At 34.8% G+C, this 19645-nt stretch overlaps 1 protein-coding gene across 1 annotated transcript in view; it reads left to right on the top strand.

Moving 5' to 3' along the window:
- Positions 1-19645, top strand: part of ECT2 (epithelial cell transforming 2) — a 102455-nt gene that overhangs the window by 63573 nt on the left and 19237 nt on the right. Inside the window, 4 exon segments of the mRNA XM_077161060.1 lie at positions 1391-1469; positions 1637-1756; positions 5009-5147; positions 6707-6861. Coding sequence (XP_077017175.1) covers positions 1391-1469; positions 1637-1756; positions 5009-5147; positions 6707-6861 — 493 coding nt within the window.

Here is a 19645-nt window from a genome sequence, read left to right on the forward strand (position 1 = left end):
GGGATAATTCTTATGAGGGTGGGGGGAATTAATTCCTAAATTCTGCCTACTTTTTTTCCTTATGCTTCATGTGGACTACAAAATAATCATTGCATGTGATGATGAGCCCAGCAATTAGCAAAAAGAAGCTCTGGAAGCTGTGCTTTGCCATCTCAACACTGGTCTAGTTCCTTCATTTACTTTGTCCACAGCTGGAGAGTCTTTTTTAAAATCCAGGGAATTCCTTTTCCATGAGTACTCTCAGTTCTTCCTTTGTTAAGTAGCCATTATCCCCAGAAAATTTATGAAATGTAAACATCATAGTTTCCATGGTGTGTTCCATTTGAGATGACATTTTGGTGAGGTTTGTTAAAACCTTGGCCAGGAGGCATAGGGAAGTTGCTTGGCAAGCTGGGATGCAGAGCCAGTCAGGACCTTTCTTAATATTCTTCCCATGTCCCTTTCATGAAGTTTTTCACTTGGATTGCTCTCATCTTTTCCAGAATTTCTTTCCCTACCCTGAGTATTTCCTCACATACATATGCTGATCACTGCTTAACTGAATACATTAGGGAACCTTCTGCAGGTCTATGGAGTTCTCTCTTAGTTCAATTTGTATTGAATATAAAAGAATATAAAAAGGACTATGGTAAAGTATACTTTCCAAAGAATTCACTGTGAGATTTTTTTTTTAAAATGAAGTGGTATACTTTTAGAAAATATTTTAATAGATTCGGTTATCAAAATTAATACAAATTCACAAATTGTAACTTGCAAACTTAAGCCATCTTTTCCTCCCAGCTTTGTTTCTTTCACTTAGAAAATTGCAGGGCACTGCTTCTGCACTTTGCAGAGAGAAATCTTTCTCAAAACTATAAAGTTTGCCTGGCTTGTTTTTTGCATAACAGGAATTAATATCCAATGTCTTGAAAGCCCTTGTTCTTTTACATTTTGTTTGGTTATTTACTTTCCATGCAGGGCGGGTAAATCCATTCTTTCTTATTCCATCTTGTCTAAAAGCAGTAGTCTCGATTTATGTTTTAATATAATATGTAGCATTTGACTTGGGGTTGACATGAGTGAAATCATTGAGCTTATATCTAGAATTTCAAAATTATGTTAATATGAACTTTGTACAGTTTTAATGTATTTCATCAAGAATAAGAATATGGTAAAGAGTATATAAAGAAGAATATAAAAAGGACTATGGTAAAGTATACTTTCCAAAGAATTCACTGTGAGATTTTTTTTTAATGAAGTGGTATACTTTTAGAAAATGTTTTAATAGATTCAGTTATCAAAATTAATACAAATTCACAAGGCCATATCTTATGTAACATTAGATATATTTGTATGTAGTTTTCATATTCTATTGTTTTAAAAGTTTTAAAAATAATTATTAATTTTTCAGACATATTAATGAGGATAAGAGAAAAACAGAAGCCCAAAAGCAAATTTTTGATGTTGTTTATGAAGTAGATGGATGTCCGGCAAGTATTTATTTATTTTTTGACTATGAATTTATTTTCTTTTTTTCTTGTTACTGAGATTTCTGCAGTTTTAATATAAATTTTGGCACTACTGTCTTTTAAATTATAACTTTAGTTTATACCTAATACCAAGTAATCTCTTTTATTAATATTTTCAATCTGTACAGGCTAATCTTTTGTCTTCTCACCGAAGCTTAGTACAACGAATTGAGACAATTTCTCTAGGTGAGCACCCCTGTGACAGAGGAGAACAAGTAACTCTCTTCCTCTTTAATGACTGCTTGGAGGTAAATTTGTACTTTAATGTACTATAACAACACTGCTGATTTTTGTGACTTTTTTCCCTGAATATTTAAAATCAAACTTTGATTAAAGTGTAATATAGACGTTTAAAGTCAACTTAAGTAATCACTTATTTTTATTGAGGCTATTTGTTAATTTAGTATTGGTAGAATGTTTTTAGAAGATCATATTAAGAAGTATGATAAATTTCCATGTATTCAAATTTAACTCAAAATGAAAAGTTAGTTTATATCCATGTATATGCATATGAATGTTTAAACTTCTTGTTTCCATGTGTATTTATTCAAGATTCACAAAATAATTTATGTCTGTCTTATTGAAATTTAAGCTGCTTTTTCCAGCAAAGGTGAAGTCAGTATTTTTGTTGAAATGAGAGGTAACTTGATCATTTAATATTATGAATTCATTTACAATCTCCCTGATTCTTCCTTAAATCAGAAAGTTTTAGGTTGAGTTTGTGGTAAGAACATCAGATGGGGAGCAATGTTTCTAATTCTAAAATTCTCGTCTATTCAAGTTAACTTTTTTCTTCCTAGATTACCCTTAAGGCAAATTGGTTTACGTTTGTGTGCTTTTTCAACTCTTTCATTCTTTTAGTAGTGTATTTTTAAATAAGACAAGCTCATGTGGGATATAAATGAATGCATTTTCCTTCATCTCAGAAGAGGAAAATGTTCATTTTAATAAAACACATTAGCAAGATGACTTATTTGACATTCCTATTGTTGGGTAACTGTCTGTTGCCTCTATCAAAGTGATTTGATACTTTTCCTTTTTCTTTAATATCTATTCCCCTTTTATCTTTTTCTACTTTACTTCTCTTGAAGTGCTATCTTCTAATATCATGTACTTTATTTAAAGTATTAAAGTACAAGGAAATCTTAGAGAACAAACTATATACAGAGAAGTAACAGTTGCAATAAAATCTCAGAAAAAATTACTTATGTTATTTGCAGAGCTTTGTTGTGAGGTTAATGAAAAATGTTATTTTCGTTTGATTAGTACTGTCACAGAAAGCACAAAAGTAAAGATAGTAAAAATATATCGTACATAATTGACCAGACCCTGAACTCAGAAAGTCGTAAAAACTCATGAGGCACATAATTCTAATTACCTGCCCCCTAATCCCAACCCCCTATTCTTACCCCTCCTTTTGAGAACAGAGGGTAGGTAGAGTCCATTTTTCAATCATATTTTATCTGAATTAGCATTGTCATGGGATTTTATTGTACATAGTTTCTCTATATTTCTGTTTGCTTCTATTGACACATTTCTAGGCTTTTCTTGTTGAAGTCCCTAAGTTAGCTGGCTCCCTTCATTTAATAGTTCAGGCTATCCTTACTTTTGAATCCATTCTGTGTTTTATCCCCTTATTCCTGACAGAGTTGTGATTTTTTGAAACTTTTGATCTTTTATCCCCACAATATCTTGAGAATTTTCTAACTCGATCATTAATTTTTCCTTCCACTTTAATTCCTGCCATTCATCATCCCCTACAGCTTCCTAGCCCATTATGCATTCTGTGGCCTCTCATTTCCTTTACCTTCTTGATCCTAGTCACTTACTGTTTCTCTCTCTTAGCTTCCCAGGTTTAGAATCACTTCAATTGAAACTGCTCTATTTCTGACATACTCAGTTTGGACTTCACAATCTGTACTCCTAAAATCTTATTATTTTAGCTTGCTGGTTTAACAGAAAAAAACCCCAGCAAGTTTGGAATGAGAAATATAGTACTTAACCTGTTTAAAAACTTTTAACAAGCATATTCAATGGTGAAAAGTTAGAAACATCCAAAACTGGTAAAATTCAGATTATTATCTCTTTAATTGACAAAAAATGTTTTATTGGAACTAAGCTAGTTTGGAACTTAAGGATATGCTTTCCTTTTTTATGTTTTGTTTTTGATTTTTAAAAAATTACCATGTACCAACATTTGTATTGTCAGTATTAAAAATTGTCATTGATTTTCCTTTTTAAACAATGAACCTTAAAGTCATTTCATTATTTTACTTAGTCAAATTAAAACTATTCAAATATTATTATTATTTTATTTTATTTTTTTACATGGGCAGGCACTGGGAATTGAAACCCAGGTCTCCGGTATGGCAGGCGAGAACTCTTCCACTACACCACCATTGCCAGCCCCATATTCAAATGTTAAAGTGAAGATAATTATTTAAAGAAAAGGCTTTATCATTTATTTTCACTATAGTAGTGTAAATGAACTTGTAATATTTGATATGTTTAAGCATGGATCTGTGTTATATTTCTGCTCCAATTTGAATATTATACTGATTGCCATGGCTTTTGGTCTTTGCTCAACAGAAGACAGCACAGCATTTCCCAGCCACATTTTGTTATGATAATGCCCAGTCAATTTTAATTCTTTAAGTAGATTAATCTAAATCTTTTTATGTTAATATATCTCAGTTGATGGTTATCACTGCAAAAGAGATGTTCTTTTAAAATGGCAAATGATATCCTGGGCTCGTGAAAAAATTGAAAAACCTTATAAAATTCACAGAATCCAAGTAAATCGTAAATCACAAAGTCCGTTCTGGTTTTGCTCCTTTCTTCACCAGCTTTACCTTACTGATCTTTACCTTTTGCATGAGTTCCCAGTTTAGGTAAAGTTGCATCCTAATGTAGCACCTTGACTTTATCATTTGTATCTATCACCTGTTTAATGTGATTTGTATCTATTACCTACTAAAATTATATAATTATTTCTTTAATGTTTCCCTTTCTCAGTGAATATAAATTTCATGAGAAAGGAGCTATTTCTATCTTATTCTCTATCCTCAGTGCCTTTGCACAGGATCTGAGAAATTATTTGCTTCTATTCTGAAATCAGTTGTTTTTTGAACCCAGGAGAGGGATCCCAGAGCAACTATTCCCTTTCTCTTGAACCGAGGGCCTTTTATTCAAGATTTCCCAGTCCTTTGAAACTATCGCTTCTTACCACGCTTCTCTTTCATACCTCTGGGAACATTTATACACACACGCTATCCATTGGTTGGTTTCCTGGCATTTGAGCTTCTCATGTAATCATAAACATATCTGCTACACAGTTATACGTATAATTTTATTGCATAGTGATTCTGCTTATCACATAGTAACTCTGGAATGACTCATAGTCAGATGAGCTGCATAGAGACTTATGTGATTATTTTAAAGAATTGAGTCTTTGTTCTTAATCATACTGCTGACAACGACTTGTTTTCTTCTATATTCAGATAGCAAGGAAACGCCACAAGGTTATTGGCACTTTTAGGAGTCCTCATGGCCAGACCAGACCTCCAGCTTCTCTTAAGCATATTCATCTAATGCCTCTTTCTCAGATTAAGAAGGTGCTGAACATAAGAGAGACAGAAGGTATGTTCATTGGAAAAGCAATTAGCTAAATAAAAATAGTTTATATTTATTGTAGGTTTGATTCACGCCCTTATGTTTTTTCCCCCAATAACTGTAAGTCATCTTTATATTTGATCAGATCTGATAAAGTAATTGCTCTTATACCTCCATCCCATCTCTAGGAACAGACTTAATTTTTCAAATGAAAGTGCTGTGTCAAACTGTATAATATCTTCATATCGTAAGGGACAAAGCATTCTTAAGTAGTTACACATCAAAATAATGCCCTAGTCTATTCCCACACTAAAACTTATTTTTATTTTTTCAGAACTCAAAAAAAGAAATCGCCCATTATCTTAAGCCTCCTCTGTTTCCAGTTGCTGCATTGTTAGGGATACATTTAGAATGTATACCAGGAATAGGTATTTATGAAACCAATATATTCAAAGTAATTTTGGTAGACTTGACAGGGAGTTAAATGTGCATTTCGGAAATCTTTTCCTGTCAACTTTGAAAGTGTTAGGAAGAGGTCATTGAAGGCCTGAAATTGCAAAAAATTTATACCTATCAAAACAGCATCATCTGTTTATTGGCATCTTTTGATGTATGTGCATGGCCCAATTTTGATTGGTAGGCATATGTTTTTGATTTTTTTTTTTTTTGTATGCTGTATGGTGGGGTCACATTTCATTCTTTTATTCCTATGTAAGTATCCCCTTATTGCCACACCATTTGTTGATTTTTGTTCATTTGTTTGGTTTTTCATTTGTTTGTTTGCTTTGGAAGTGCATGGGTGGGAATCAAACCCGGGTCTCCTGCATGGCAGGTGAGAATTCTACCCTTGTACCTGCTAGAAATATGCTTTTATATTTAGGCATATGTTTTCCATATTGTTTCCATCCTTTAATGATGGAACACTTTGAGTTTATGAAAAATAATTCTCAAAGAAAATTTAAACAACAATTTATATTGCTTTTCTCTTGGTTATCAAATAAATTCTGGATTTTTAAAAAGGGTTACATAGTGGTTTATTTAAGTCACTTCCATGTTTTTTAATTTTAATTATTGAAGACTTCATTGTTAAAATAAATACGTTATGGTTTGGCATGTTGGTCACAAAACATAACAGAACGTTATTATTTAGGTATTTTATTTCTTTGAACTAAAAGTCAGATAAGCTGTTGAATTATTCCTATAACACCAATTTAATTAAAAGATTATATTCTTGAATTCTAAAAGAAATGATTAAATCTAAATGTTTTCTTTACTTAAACACCATTTAGATAATATTAAGTGTCATGCAAAATAATGTTTGCCTAATGTCATTAAGTTATCATCGTTGATTTCTTACATGGTACAGATTGTTATAATTCCTCCCAGTGCTTCATCTTAGTATGTTGAAGTTCTTTGTTTAATTAAAAATTTGGGTGGGGCGAGAAGATTACAGAAAAGAGATAATATTTTTGGAATTTTGTTCTAAGAGAACAATATTTGCAAAAGTTTATTACTTTACAAGGAGTTGGAGCTTCTTGGGATGTTATTAAATATAAATAATATTTATGGTTATTCTGGAACTCTAGATTGCCATAATGCTTTTGCCTTGCTTGTGAGACCACCAACAGAGCAGGCCAATGTGCTGCTCAGTTTCCAGATGACATCAGAGGAACTCCCAAAAGAAAACTGGCTAAAGATGCTGTGTCGACATATAGCCAACACCATTTGTAAAGCAGATGCTGTAAGTTCTTATTAAATCAATATTACAATTGAAAGTTGAACCACCATAATAGTGCATTGAGACTAGACCTTTACATTTCTAATGACTTGTTCATTATGAATGAAGGAGAGTTTTCGTTTTATATGTATTCAGGGAAACTGATTTTATAAGTTGCTCTGGAAAAGAGTTGAACAATTATAGCATACGAAACATGTTTTTGAGTTTCTGGCTTACAGATAGGCCCTCATATCTTAATAGCTGAGCTCTATGACTCCAATTTAGTGAATCTCTTGGGATTTGTTAGATTGTACCCTGTGATTTTCATTGATTCTCTTAGACATGACTATAAAATAAGAGAGTATTTTGTTCCATTCTTTTACCTTACTTAAAGCAGTACATGGGTGGTAGCAAGTTTATTTTCCTATCAGCTAATCCAATTTGCTCACTCCAACTTCTTACCATGAATTTTTTTTTTTATTAATTAACGGAAAAAAAGAAATTAACTTTAACATCATCACATAGATGCATGATCATCGTTTCTTAGTACATTTGCATCGGTTTAGAAGAACTAGCAACACAACAGAAAAAGATATAGAATGGTAATATAGAGAAAAGAAATAAAAGTAATAATAATAGTAAAAAAAAAAAAAAACCTATAGCTCAGATGCACCTTCATTCAGTGTTTTAACATGATTACTTTACAATTAGGTATTACTGTGCTGTCCATTTTTGAGTTTTTGTATCTAGTCCTGTTGCACAGTCTGTATCCCTTCAGCTCCGATTACCCATTATCTTACCCTGTTTCTAACTCCTGCTGGACTCTGTTACCAATGACATATTCCAAGTTTATTCTCGAATGTCCGTTCACATCAGTGGGACCATACAGTATTTGCCCTTTAGTTTTTGGCTGGACTCACTCAGCATAATGTTCTCTAGGTCCATCCATGTTATTACATGCTTCATAAGTTTATCCTGTCTTAAAGCTGCATAATATTCCATCGTATGTATATACCACAGTTTGTTTAGCCACTCATCTGTTGATGGACATTTTGGCTGTTTCCATCTCTTTGCAATTGTAAATAACACTGCTATAAACATTGGTGTGCAAATGTCCGTTTGTGTCTTTGCCCTTACGTCCTTTGAGTAGATACCCAGCAATGGTATTGCTGGGTCGTATGGCAATTCTATATTCAGCTTTTTGAGGAACCGCCAAACTGCCTTCCACAGTGGTTGCACCAACAGTGGATAAGTGTGCCTCTTTCTCCACATCCTCTCCAGCACTTGTCATTTTCTGTTTTGTTGATAATGGCCATTCTGGTGGGTGTGAGATGATATCTCATTGTGGTTTTGATTTGCATTTCTCTAATGGCCAGGGACATTGAGCATCTCTTCATGTGCCTTTTGGCCATTTGTATTTCCTCTTCTGGTAGGTGTCTGTTCAAGTCTTTTTCCCATTTTGTAATTGGGTTGGCTGTCTTTTTGTTGTTGAGTTGAACAATCTCTTTATAAATTCTGGATACTAGACCTTTATCTGATATGTCATTTCCAAATATTATCTCCCATTGTGTAGGCTGTCTTTCTACTTTCTTGATGAAGTTCTTTGATGCACAAAAGTGTTTAATTTTGAGGAGCTCCCATTTATTTATTTCCTTCTTCAGAGCTCTTGCTTTAGGTTTAAGGTCCATAAAACCGCCTCCAATTGTAAGTTTCATAAGATATCTCCCTACATTTTCTTGTAACTGTTTTATGGTCTTAGACCTAATGTTCAGATCTTTGATCCATTTTGAGTTAACTTTTGTGTAGGGTGTGAGATATGGGTCTTCTTTTATTCTTTTGCATATGGATATCCAGTTCTCTAGGCACCATTTATTGAAGAGACTGTTCTGTCCCAGGTGAGTTGGCTTGATTGCCTTATCAAAGATCAAATGTCCATAGATGAGAGGGTCTGTATCTGAGCACTCTATTCGATTCCATTGGTCGATATATCTATCTTTATGCCAATACCATGCTGTTTTGACCACTGTGGCTTCATAATATGCCTTAAAGTCAGGCAGCGCGAGACCTCCAGCTTCGTTTTTTTTCCTCAAGATGTTTTTAGCAATTCGGGGCACCCTGCCCTTCCAGATAAATTTGCTTATTGGTTTTTCTAATTCTGAAAAGTAAGTTGTTGGGATTTTGATTGGTATTGCATTGAATCTGTAGATCAGTTTAGGTAGGATTGACATCTTAACTATATTTAGTCTTCCAATCCATGAACACGGTATGCCCTTCCATCTATTTAGGTCTTCTGTGATTTCTTTTAGCAGTTTTTTGTAGTTTTCTTTATATAGGTTTTTTGTCTCTTTAGTTAAATTTATTCCTAGGTATTTTATTCTTTTAGTTGCAATTGTAAATGGGATTCGTTTCTTGATTTCCCCCTCAGCTTGTTCATTACTAGTGTATAGAAAAGCTACAGATTTTTGAATGTTGATCTTGTAACCTGCTACTTTGCTGTACTCATTTATTAGCTCTAGTAGTTTTGTTGTGGATTTTTCCGGGTTTTCGACGTATAGTATCATATCGTCTGCAAACAGTGATAGTTTTACTTCTTCCTTTCCAATTTTGATGCCTTGTATTTCTTTTTCTTGTCTAATTGCTCTGGCTAGAACCTCCAACACAATGTTGAATAATAGTGGTGATAGTGGACATCCTTGTCTTGTTCCTGATCTTAGGGGGAAAGTTTTCAATTTTTCCCCATTGAGGATGATATTAGCTGTGGGTTTTTCATATATTCCCTCTATCATTTTAAGGAAGTTCCCTTGTATTCCTATCTTTTGAAGTGTTTTCAGCAGGAAAGGATGTTGACTCTTGTCAAATGCCTTCTCTGCATCAATTGAGATGATCATGTGATTTTTCTGCTTTGATTTGTTGATATGGTGTATTACATTAATTGATTTTCTTATGTTGAACCATCCTTGCATATGTGGGATGAATCCTACTTGGTCATGATGTATAATTCTTTTAATGTGTTGTTGGATATGATTTGCTAGAATTTTATTGAGGATTTTTGCATCTATATTCATTAGAGAAATTGGTCTGTAGTTTTCTTTTTTTGTAATATCTTTGCCTGGTTTTGGTATGAGGGTGATCTTGGCTTCATAGAATGAATTAGGTAGTTTTCCCTCCACTTCGATTATTTTGAAGAGTTTGAGGAGAGTTGGTACTAATTCTTTCTGGAATGTTTGATAGAATTCAGATGTGAAGCCGTCTGGTCCTGGACTTTTCTTTTTAGGAAGCTTTTGAATGACTATTTCAATGACTAATTGAATGACTAATTTCTTTACTTGTGATTGGTTTGTTGAGGTCATCTATTTCTTCTTGAGTCAAAGTTGGTTGTCCAGGTCTTTCCAGGAACCCGTCCATTTCCTCTAAATTGTTGTATTTATTAGTGTAAAGTTGTTCATAGTATCCTGTTATTACCTCCTTTATTTCTGTGAGGTCAGTAGTTATGTCTCCTCTTCCATTTCTGATCTTATTTATTTGCATCCTCTCTCTTCTTCTTTTTGTCAATCTTGCTAAGGGCCCATCAATCTTATTGATTTTCTCATAGAACCAACTTCTGGTCTTACTGATTTTGTCTATTGTTTTCATGTTTTCAATTTCATTTATTTCTGCTCTAATCTTTGTTATTTCTTTCCTTTTGCTTGCTTTGGGATTATTTTGCTGTTCTTTCTCCAGTTCTTCCAAGTGGACAGTTAATTCCTGCATTTTTGCCTTTTCTTCTTTTCTGATAAAGGCATTTAAGGCAATAAATTTCCCTCTTAGCACTGCCTTTGCTGCGTCCCATGAGTTTTGATATGTTGTGTTTTCATTTTCATTCGCCTCGAGGTATTTACTAATTTCTCTTGCAATTTCTTCTTTGACCCACTTGTTGTTTAAGAGTGTGTTGTTGAGCCTCCACGTCATTTGTGAATTTTCTGGCACTCCGCCTATTATTGATTTCCAACTTCATTCCTTTATGATCCGAGAAAGTGTTGTGTATGATTTCAATCTTTTTAAATTTGTTAAGACTTGCTTTGTGACCCAGCATATGGTCTATCTTTGAGAATGATCCATGAGCACTTGAGAAAAAGGTGTATCCTGCTGTTGTGGGATGTAATGTCCTATAAATGTCTGTTAAGTCTAGCTCCTTTATAGTAATATTCAGATTCTCTATTTCTTTATTGATCCTCTGTGTAGATGTTCTGTCCATTGATGAGAGTGGGGAATTGAAGTCTCCAACTATTATGGTATTTGTGTTTATTTCCCTTTTCAGTGTTTGCAGTGTATTCCTCACGTATTTTGGGGCATTCTGGTTCGGTGCGTAAATATTTATGATTGTTATGTCTTCTTGTTTAATTGTTCCTTTTATTAGTATATAGTGTCCTTCTTGGTCTCTTTTAACTGTTTTACATTTGAAGTCTAACTTGTTGGATATTAGTATAGCCACTCCTGCTCTTTTCTGGTTGTTATTTGCATGAAATATCTTTTCCCAACCTTTCACTTTCAACCTATATTTATCTTTGGGTCTAAGATGTGTTTCCTGTAGACAGCATATAGAAGGATCCTGTTTTTTAATCCATTCTGCCAGTCTATGTCTTTTGATTGGGGAATTCAGTCCATTAACATTTAGTGTTATTACTATTTGGATAATATTTTCCTCTACCATTTTGCCTTTTGTATTATATATATCATATCTGACTTTCCTTCTTTCTACACTCTTCTCCATACCTCTCTCTTCTGTCTTTTTGTATCTGACTCTAGTGCTCCCTTTAGTATTTCTTGCAGAGCTGGTCTCTTGGTCACAAATTCTCTCAGTGACTTTTTGTCTGAGAATGTTTTAATTTCTCCTTCATTTTTGAAGGACAATTTTGCTGGATATAGGAGTCTTGGTTGGCATTTTTTCTCTTTTAGTAATTTAAATATATCATCCCACTGTCTTCTAGCTTCCATGGTTTCTGCTGAGAAATCTACACATAGTCTTATTGGGTTTCCCTTGTATGTGATGGATTGTTTTTCTCTTGCTGATTTCAAGATCCTCTCTTTCTCTTTAACCTCTGACATTCTAACTAGTAAGTATCTTGGAGAACGCCTATTTGGGTCTAATCTCTTTGGGGTGCGCTGCACTTCTTGGATCTGCAATTTTAGGTCTTTCATAAGAGTTGGGAAATTTTCAGTGATAATTTCTTCCATTAGTTTTTCTCCTCCATTTCCCTTCTCTTCTCCTTCTGGGACACCCTCAACACGTATATTTGTGCGGTTCATATTGTCCTTGAGTTCCCTGATACCCTGTTCAAAATTTTCCATTCTTTTCCCGATAGTTTCTGTTTCTTTCTGGAATTCAGATGTTCCATCCTCTAAATCACTAATTCTATCTTCTGTCTCTTTAAATCTATCATTGTAGGTATCCATTGTTTTTTCCATCTTTTCTACTTTATCCTTCACTTCCATAGCGCTGTGATTTGTTTTTTCAGTTTTTCTGTTTCTTCTTTTTGTTCAACCCATGTCTTCTTCATGTCCTCCCTCAATTTATCGATTTCGTTTTTGAAGAGTTTTTCCATTTCTGTTCGCATATTCAGCATTAGTTGTCTCAGCTCTTGTATGTCATTTGAACTATTGGTTTGTTCCTTTGACTGGACCATATTCTCAATTTTCTGAGCGTGATCCATTATCTTCTGCTGCTGGCATCTGGGCATTTAGTCAGATTTCCCTGGGTGTCGGACCCAACAAGGTTGAAAGATTTTTCTGTGAAATCTCTGGGTTCTGTTTTTCTTATCCTGCCCAGTAGGTGGCGCTCGTGGCACACGTTTTTCTGCGGGTCCCACCAGTAAAAGGTGCTGTGGGTCCTTTAACTTTGGAAAACTCTCGCCGTGGGGGAGGTTCGCTAGCCCAAGTGGCTTGGAAGAGTGCCAGCTGACCTGGAGGTCCGAACGCGGGGAGGGTCGCCGGCTGCTGCAGCCTGCGAGAGCGCCCGTCCGAATTTCCTAGTTGGCCCGGGGCGCCAAGCGTGGCGGACGGGCTCCAGCTGCCGCAGCCCGGGAGAGTGCACTGTTCCCAGCCAGACCGGGGAATCGCGTGTTTGGTAGGGACCCCCCCGGTCACCGTTTTCCGCGGTCTGGGGATTTCCGCTCCAATTCTCTCAGTTGGTCCGGGGGGTCTCGCGTGGTGGGGGCGCCAGCCGCCGTGGCTTGAGGGGACCGCCTGCCCAATTCTGCCAGCAGGCCCGGGAAGGAGGAAGGGAGGGACTCCGGCTGCTTGCCGCCCCACCCGGCAAAGCCCGCGCCCCTCGGCGATCTCACCGGAGCTGGTTCTCCCAGACATTCAGCCGTTCCAGGATAGGATACGCTGTCTTTTTGATCTCTGTCGTGGCTCCGGAAGCTGTTCTGTATCTTTTCTACTCCCCTAGTAGCTGTTCTGGAGGAGGAAAGGTGAGGATGGCAAGGCAGTTGAGGACGGTGGCGGAGGAGCCGGTGAAGGCGGAAGAGGGCACGGTGGTGGTTGGAGAGCCGCTGGAGTAGGAGGAGAAAGGGAAGAATAAGATGGCGGATGGAGCGCCGCCGGAGCAGAAGGGGAAAGAGAAGGGCAAGATGGCGGCGGGAGTGCTCCCGGCGGAGAAAGAGGAAGAGGAGGGCTAGATGGCGGTGGGAGTGTTGGTGGAGAAAGAGGAAGAAGAGGGCTGGATGGCGGCGGGAGCGCCGCCGGCAGAGCCCATGAATTTTTAATTGTCTTTATATTATGGAGATTAAAGTGAGGATAGATGAGAAAATCAAAATATTGAAATTAAATGACTGCCAAAAAAAAAAAAATCAGATCGCCTATAGTAGATTTGGCTGAAATATCTCCTAAAGGAAAGTTTGATTTCTATATCCCCATATATGGGGGAGACCTGTGATAGACAGATATAAACCTCTTACTCTGTATAAGTGACTTAGATTAGAGCCAGTGTATTGATATAATAGATGACATTTTTCTGTACAATATACTGTAACTTAGATTGTCTTGGACATTCCTGTGGGAATAAAGCATTTTATCATAGTCATAAGTCTAATCTTGAAAGACACTAAGGTATAATTATCTTGTTTTTTTTTTTAACGTTTTTTATTAATTAAAAAAAATTAACAAACAAAACATTTAGAAATCATTCCATTCTACATATATAATCAGTAATTCTTAATACCCTCACATAGTTGCATATTCATCATTTCTTAGTACATTTGTATCGATTTAGAAAAAGAAATAAAAAGACAACGGAAAAAGAAATAAAATGATAATAGAGAAAAAAAAACTATACGTACCATACCCCTTACCCCTCGCTTTCATTTACCACTATTTCAAACTGAATTTATTTTAACATTTGTTCCCCCTATTATTTATTTTTATTCCATATGTTCTACTCTTCTGTTGATATAGTTGCTAAAAGGAGCATCAGACATAAGGTTTTCATATTCACAGAATCTCATTGTGAAAGCTATATCATTGTTCAGTCATCATCAAGAAACATGGCTACTGGAACACAGCACTACATTTTCAGGCAATTCCCTCCAGCCTCTCCACTACATCTTGAACAACAAGGTGATATCTACTTAAAGCGTAAAAATAACCTCCAGGATAACCTCTCGACTCTGTTTGGAATCTCTCAGCCATTGACACTTTTTCTCATTTTACTCTTCCCCCTTTTGGTCGAGAAGGTTCTCTCAGTCTCTTGATGTTAATTCTCAGCTCATTCTAGGGTTTTTCTCAGTCCCTTGATGCTGAGTCTCAGCTCATCCCAGGATCTCTGTCCCACGTTGCCAGGAAGGTCCACACCCCTGGGAGTCATGTCCCACGCAGAGAAGGGGAGGGTGGTGAGACTGCTCATCATATTGGCTGGAGAGAGGGGTCACATCTGAGCAACAAAAGAGACTCTCTTGGGGGTGACTCCCGGCCTAAATTTTAAGTAGACTTGGCCTATCTTTTGTGGGGTTAAGTTTCATGTGAACAAACTCCAAGACTGGGGGCTCAGCCTATAGCTTTGGTTGTCCACACTGCTTGTGAGAATATCAAGAATTCACCTTGGGCAAGTCGAATTTCTCCCCACTCTCACCATTCCCCGAAGGGGGCTTGCAAATACTTTTCCAGTCACTGATCTAATCATTCTGGGATTCATCGGGGGATCACTCTGGACAAACCAACAAAATCTCATGTCCTACCTGAGATTCCAAGTACTTATGACATTCAATCAAACTATCTACATGAGTTATATTAGGAAATGCTCTAGTCAAAATCTAAATTTTGTAACAAACATTTTTTGCTTTAGTCTCACACATAATGTGACATTTTAAAGTATTAGTTATCATCTATTTTCAGCACCCTGCAATAATGACAATCCTTTGTTCTTCCTCATGCAAAAACATTTTTAAAATTTGTACATTGTACATTTCACTATTATTATACACTCTAGGCATTCCGAGATTATACCATCTCAATCTTTAACATCTATCTTTCTTTCTGATTTCATTTATTTCCCCAGCCCTCCTCCCTCTATCATTCTCACATGCAGCTTCATTCAGTGTTTTAACATAATTACATTGCAGTTAAGCAGTATTGTGCTGTTCATTTCTGAGTTTTTGTATCCAGTCCTGTTGCACAGTCCGTATCCCTTCAGCTCCAATTACCCACTATCTTACCCTATTTCTATCTCCTGATGGTCTCTGTTACCAATGACATATTCCAAGTTTATTCTAATTATCTTGTTTTAAAGGTATATAGTGCTTGATTAAAACCCCCTAAATATTTAGAACATAGAGACTTGTTAAAGTTCTTTCGGACAAGAATATGTTGTTTTAAAAACAGGATTTTTCCACAAATAGAATCACACAGGGATATATAATTCTAGTGCATATGATGAATGCTCCTGTACAAATGATGGAGACAGCTTTTGTTATAAAGCTTACAAACCTGTTCATTATAAGGAAGAATTTTTTTTCATGCTTCTAGGATCCATATAAAATGAGCTTCCTTGCAGTAAGTATTGTGACTGCCTATTGTAGAAATTACTCCTGCAATCCTTTCCAAATTTATAACCTTAATACTGAAATGAAAACAGTTATGAAGTTTTCCTTAGAATAAAATCTACTGGCAAGATGGCTAATAATCCTAGAACTGAAATATAAGCTGCTAATAGAAAAATTTAATGAAGTAAAATATATTAAATCATTAGCCACTAGATGGCAGCAAACATTTAGTAATGTCTTGATGTATACTGCGTTAAACCACAAAGTTCTCTCAAGCTGTTGAAAATTTGTTAAGGAATATGTTCAGATATTCAGCAACTTCAGTTGAGCCCTTTTATGCATTTACACATGGTAAATTTAAAAATAAGCCCCAAGTCAATGCCTTTTTATTTTAAAATGTTTTGCCATGTTTAGGACAAAATGTTTCTAAACATATATGTGCAAAATTGTAAAAGGTATATATAAAAATATCTGATCCTTTGATTCAGTAGTTTTTATCTGCTGAAAAAAAAATCTAATTTTTATAGATTTCTTGATGCTGTAAATAATTGGAGCTTACTTAATTAGAAGAGTGAAATAGGTACAATTGTTCTATTCTACACCATTTCACTCATGCCCTTATTTTTAAATGATTCAAGAATTATAGGTTTGGGGTTTAAAGGAAATGAATTAATCTCATGTTACATGTGTAACTAAGGCTGAGAGCATTGATTAGGAGCTGAAACTAGAATATAGGTATCCTTTTCTTTTTCCCATGAGACCAGTCCACCTTTAATGCCAACAAACGAACAGAAAACTAAAGTAAAAGAAGGAAAAATGATACGTCAATTTTATGCATAAGCAGGGATATAAAAGTGCTGAACATTTTACCAGAAAACTCTATTTTACAACATAAAAATTTCTTCTAATATAGTTCACCGTATTAAGAGATTAAGCAGAAAATCCATATGATCATTTCAACAGATGAAGAAAAAATGTTTGACAAAATTCAATATCCATTCATGATTTAAAACAAAAATTGAAATGCACAAAAAACCCCTCTCATAAGCATAGAAGGAAATTTTCTTTACCTGGTAAAAGAATCTATTCAAAACCTACAGCACACAGCATACTTAATGGTGAAACATTAGACACAGTCTTATTATGAATAACTAGACAAGGATATTCACTATCTGCTTTTATTCACCGTTGTACTGGAGGTTCTAAACTGTTTGATGTATTAAAGTCTCCCACTATTGCTGTTAATATGTCTATAGTTCCCTTCAGTTTTCCAGTGTATGGCCCATGTACTTTGGAGCTCCTTGATTGGGAACGTAATGTGATTGTTATTTCTTCTTGGTGGATTGTCCCTTTTATCAATATGTAATGTCCTTTTTTTTTTTTTTTTGTCTCTTATGTCTCTACATTTAAAGTCTGTTTTGTCTGATATTAGTATAGTTACTCCTGCTTTCTTTTGGTTACAGCTTGCATAGAAAATCTTTTACCATCCTTTCACTTTCTTTTTTTTTTTTTGAATATATGTATATATGTACTTTTTTGCTTAGTTAACCTTTTTTAAATTTTTTTGTATGATACATAACCACATACATACACAAACATTCTTATCATGTGATCATTCTGTTCATTTTATATAATCAATAAGTCACAATGTCATCACTTAGTTGTATATTCATCATCATGATCATTCCTTAAAACATTTGCATCAATTCAGAAAAATAAATAAAAAGAAAAGAGATAAAAAAAACTCATACATACCATACCCCTTACCCCTCCCTTTCATTGATCACTAACATTTCAATCTACTACATTTATTTTAACATTTGTTCCCCGTTATTTATTTTTAATCCATATGTTTTACTCGTTTTGTTCATAAGGTAGATAAAAGGAGCATCAGACACAAGGTTTTCATAATCACATAGTCACACTGCGAAAGCTCTAGAATAAAGGTATCTTTATTTTTGGTTTAACTTTCTTAATAGTTTTACTTCCCATGGATAAATTGTCCCATATTCTATTTCAGAATTTAAAGATTAAAAAGTTTGTCTTTTGAACTTTTTTTCAGAATACTTGGGTATTATTTTTCACCTCTTGCCACCAGGTAACCTTGGTGCTTTTGTCATAGTCCATGCCCTAAGTTTCCTATATTCCTGAGATTTAGATGGTTAGCTCTGCTGAAGCCATTTTATCTGACCTCTCTAATAATCAGTGAATTTAAGCAATGTACCAGATTCCCCCATGCCCCCATTTGGATAGTTTAGAAATAATTAAATGGCTTAAGTTACAATTCAGTACCTTTACCACTGATTTTTTGTATTTCTTTTAAAAATAAAACTCGTCTTGCATTTTGGACAAATCACCATGGCTACTTATTAGTAGCAGTACTCATTCTAAGTTTTTAAAGTTGTAAGTAGAATATTTAACTATATGATTAGACCAAAGATAGAACCTGTATGAGTTTGTGAGCCAATAGTATTTATGATGAAGTTAGTATGGCTTGTATTTAAGATTATATTTATTTTGCTTATTAATAGGTACATATAAGTTAATAAGTTAGTTGAAGACTTGAGGCAACAGACTCTAAGCTATAACCATGATATTAGAATTTGAGGAAATGACTGAGGCATGACTAAGGAAGAGGACACAATGATAATACATTTTCTTGAGCATGTAGGAGTTTGTGGACTAGTGGGGGGCAGTAAAGGTTAAGGAAAGGAGGGAGAGGAAAAGTGTCTGATAACTCATTCGCTTAAGTTGTCATAAATGCTAGAAAATTTCTTAAGAATTTTCGCCCATGAATAGGTCTCTATAATCTGTAGCTGAGGCTCATTTTCTCCTGGAATTTTTATCATGTATTTCTAAGGGAGAAATAGATTACTACTCTCTAATCTTGAGCCCACCCTAAATAGTTAAAAAATTGAGCAGATTTGTCTTCATAAGTATTATTAGGTACATGTGACTTGGGGACTGATTGAAGAACCTCTATCACTTCTTTATGCTTGAGATTCCTTTAACAAGTCTTTCCTAAAATGTTTATAAAATTATATTAGTATGTCATTAAAAATGAGTTTTGGTTAAGATGAATTTCAGTTTTATTTTGTTTTAGAAATTTAGAGGAGTAGATTAAAGATCAGAAAGGTTTTTTTTTTTTGGAGAGGGCATAGAAACTATCAATGAAAGAGTAATAGAATGAAACCTAGGAATACTGAAGTTTCCCTTATTCATACTTGTGTTACTGATTTGCCCTGTTTACCTTCCCATATTCAGAGAGAACTAAAGGAAATACTTCTTTACACCCTAGCAAGCAGCTGTATTTTCCTCTCAGCTGCTAGTCATTTTGTATGCAGAGCCCTCTAGAATTGTAAGACCTCATATCTGTCTTTTTTTTTTCAAATCAGAAGCAATTTATTTTTTCCCTGAGTGAAAGTCTGAAAGTCTGTTCACTTTTCAGTTCAAAGATGGTTATTATATGCCTAGTAATAGTTAAGATAGCAATAGGAAAGGCTGAGAAGTTCTTCTCTTTATTAGCAAATGATAAGGGACTTAAATTCCACGGACCTACCTTTTGAAGGTCAGTTCACCAAAATTAAACATATTTGGAGTTGTTATATATATAGTTATACATTTTGCATTTAATATTTTATCAAGGAGTAAATTGAAGTTACCAATAGTTAATTTTATGTTTGTGCTTTGATTTTTACCCCATATTTTTAATTGAAAGAATATTAGTACATAGGAAACAACAAAACAAACAAATAAGGAATAAAGGTATACTATAATGAAATGTCTCTCATGCT

The sequence above is a fragment of the Tamandua tetradactyla genome, chromosome 5 (genome assembly GCF_023851605.1).
Source record: "Tamandua tetradactyla isolate mTamTet1 chromosome 5, mTamTet1.pri, whole genome shotgun sequence".
NCBI classification, from domain to species: Eukaryota; Metazoa; Chordata; class Mammalia; order Pilosa; family Myrmecophagidae; genus Tamandua; species Tamandua tetradactyla.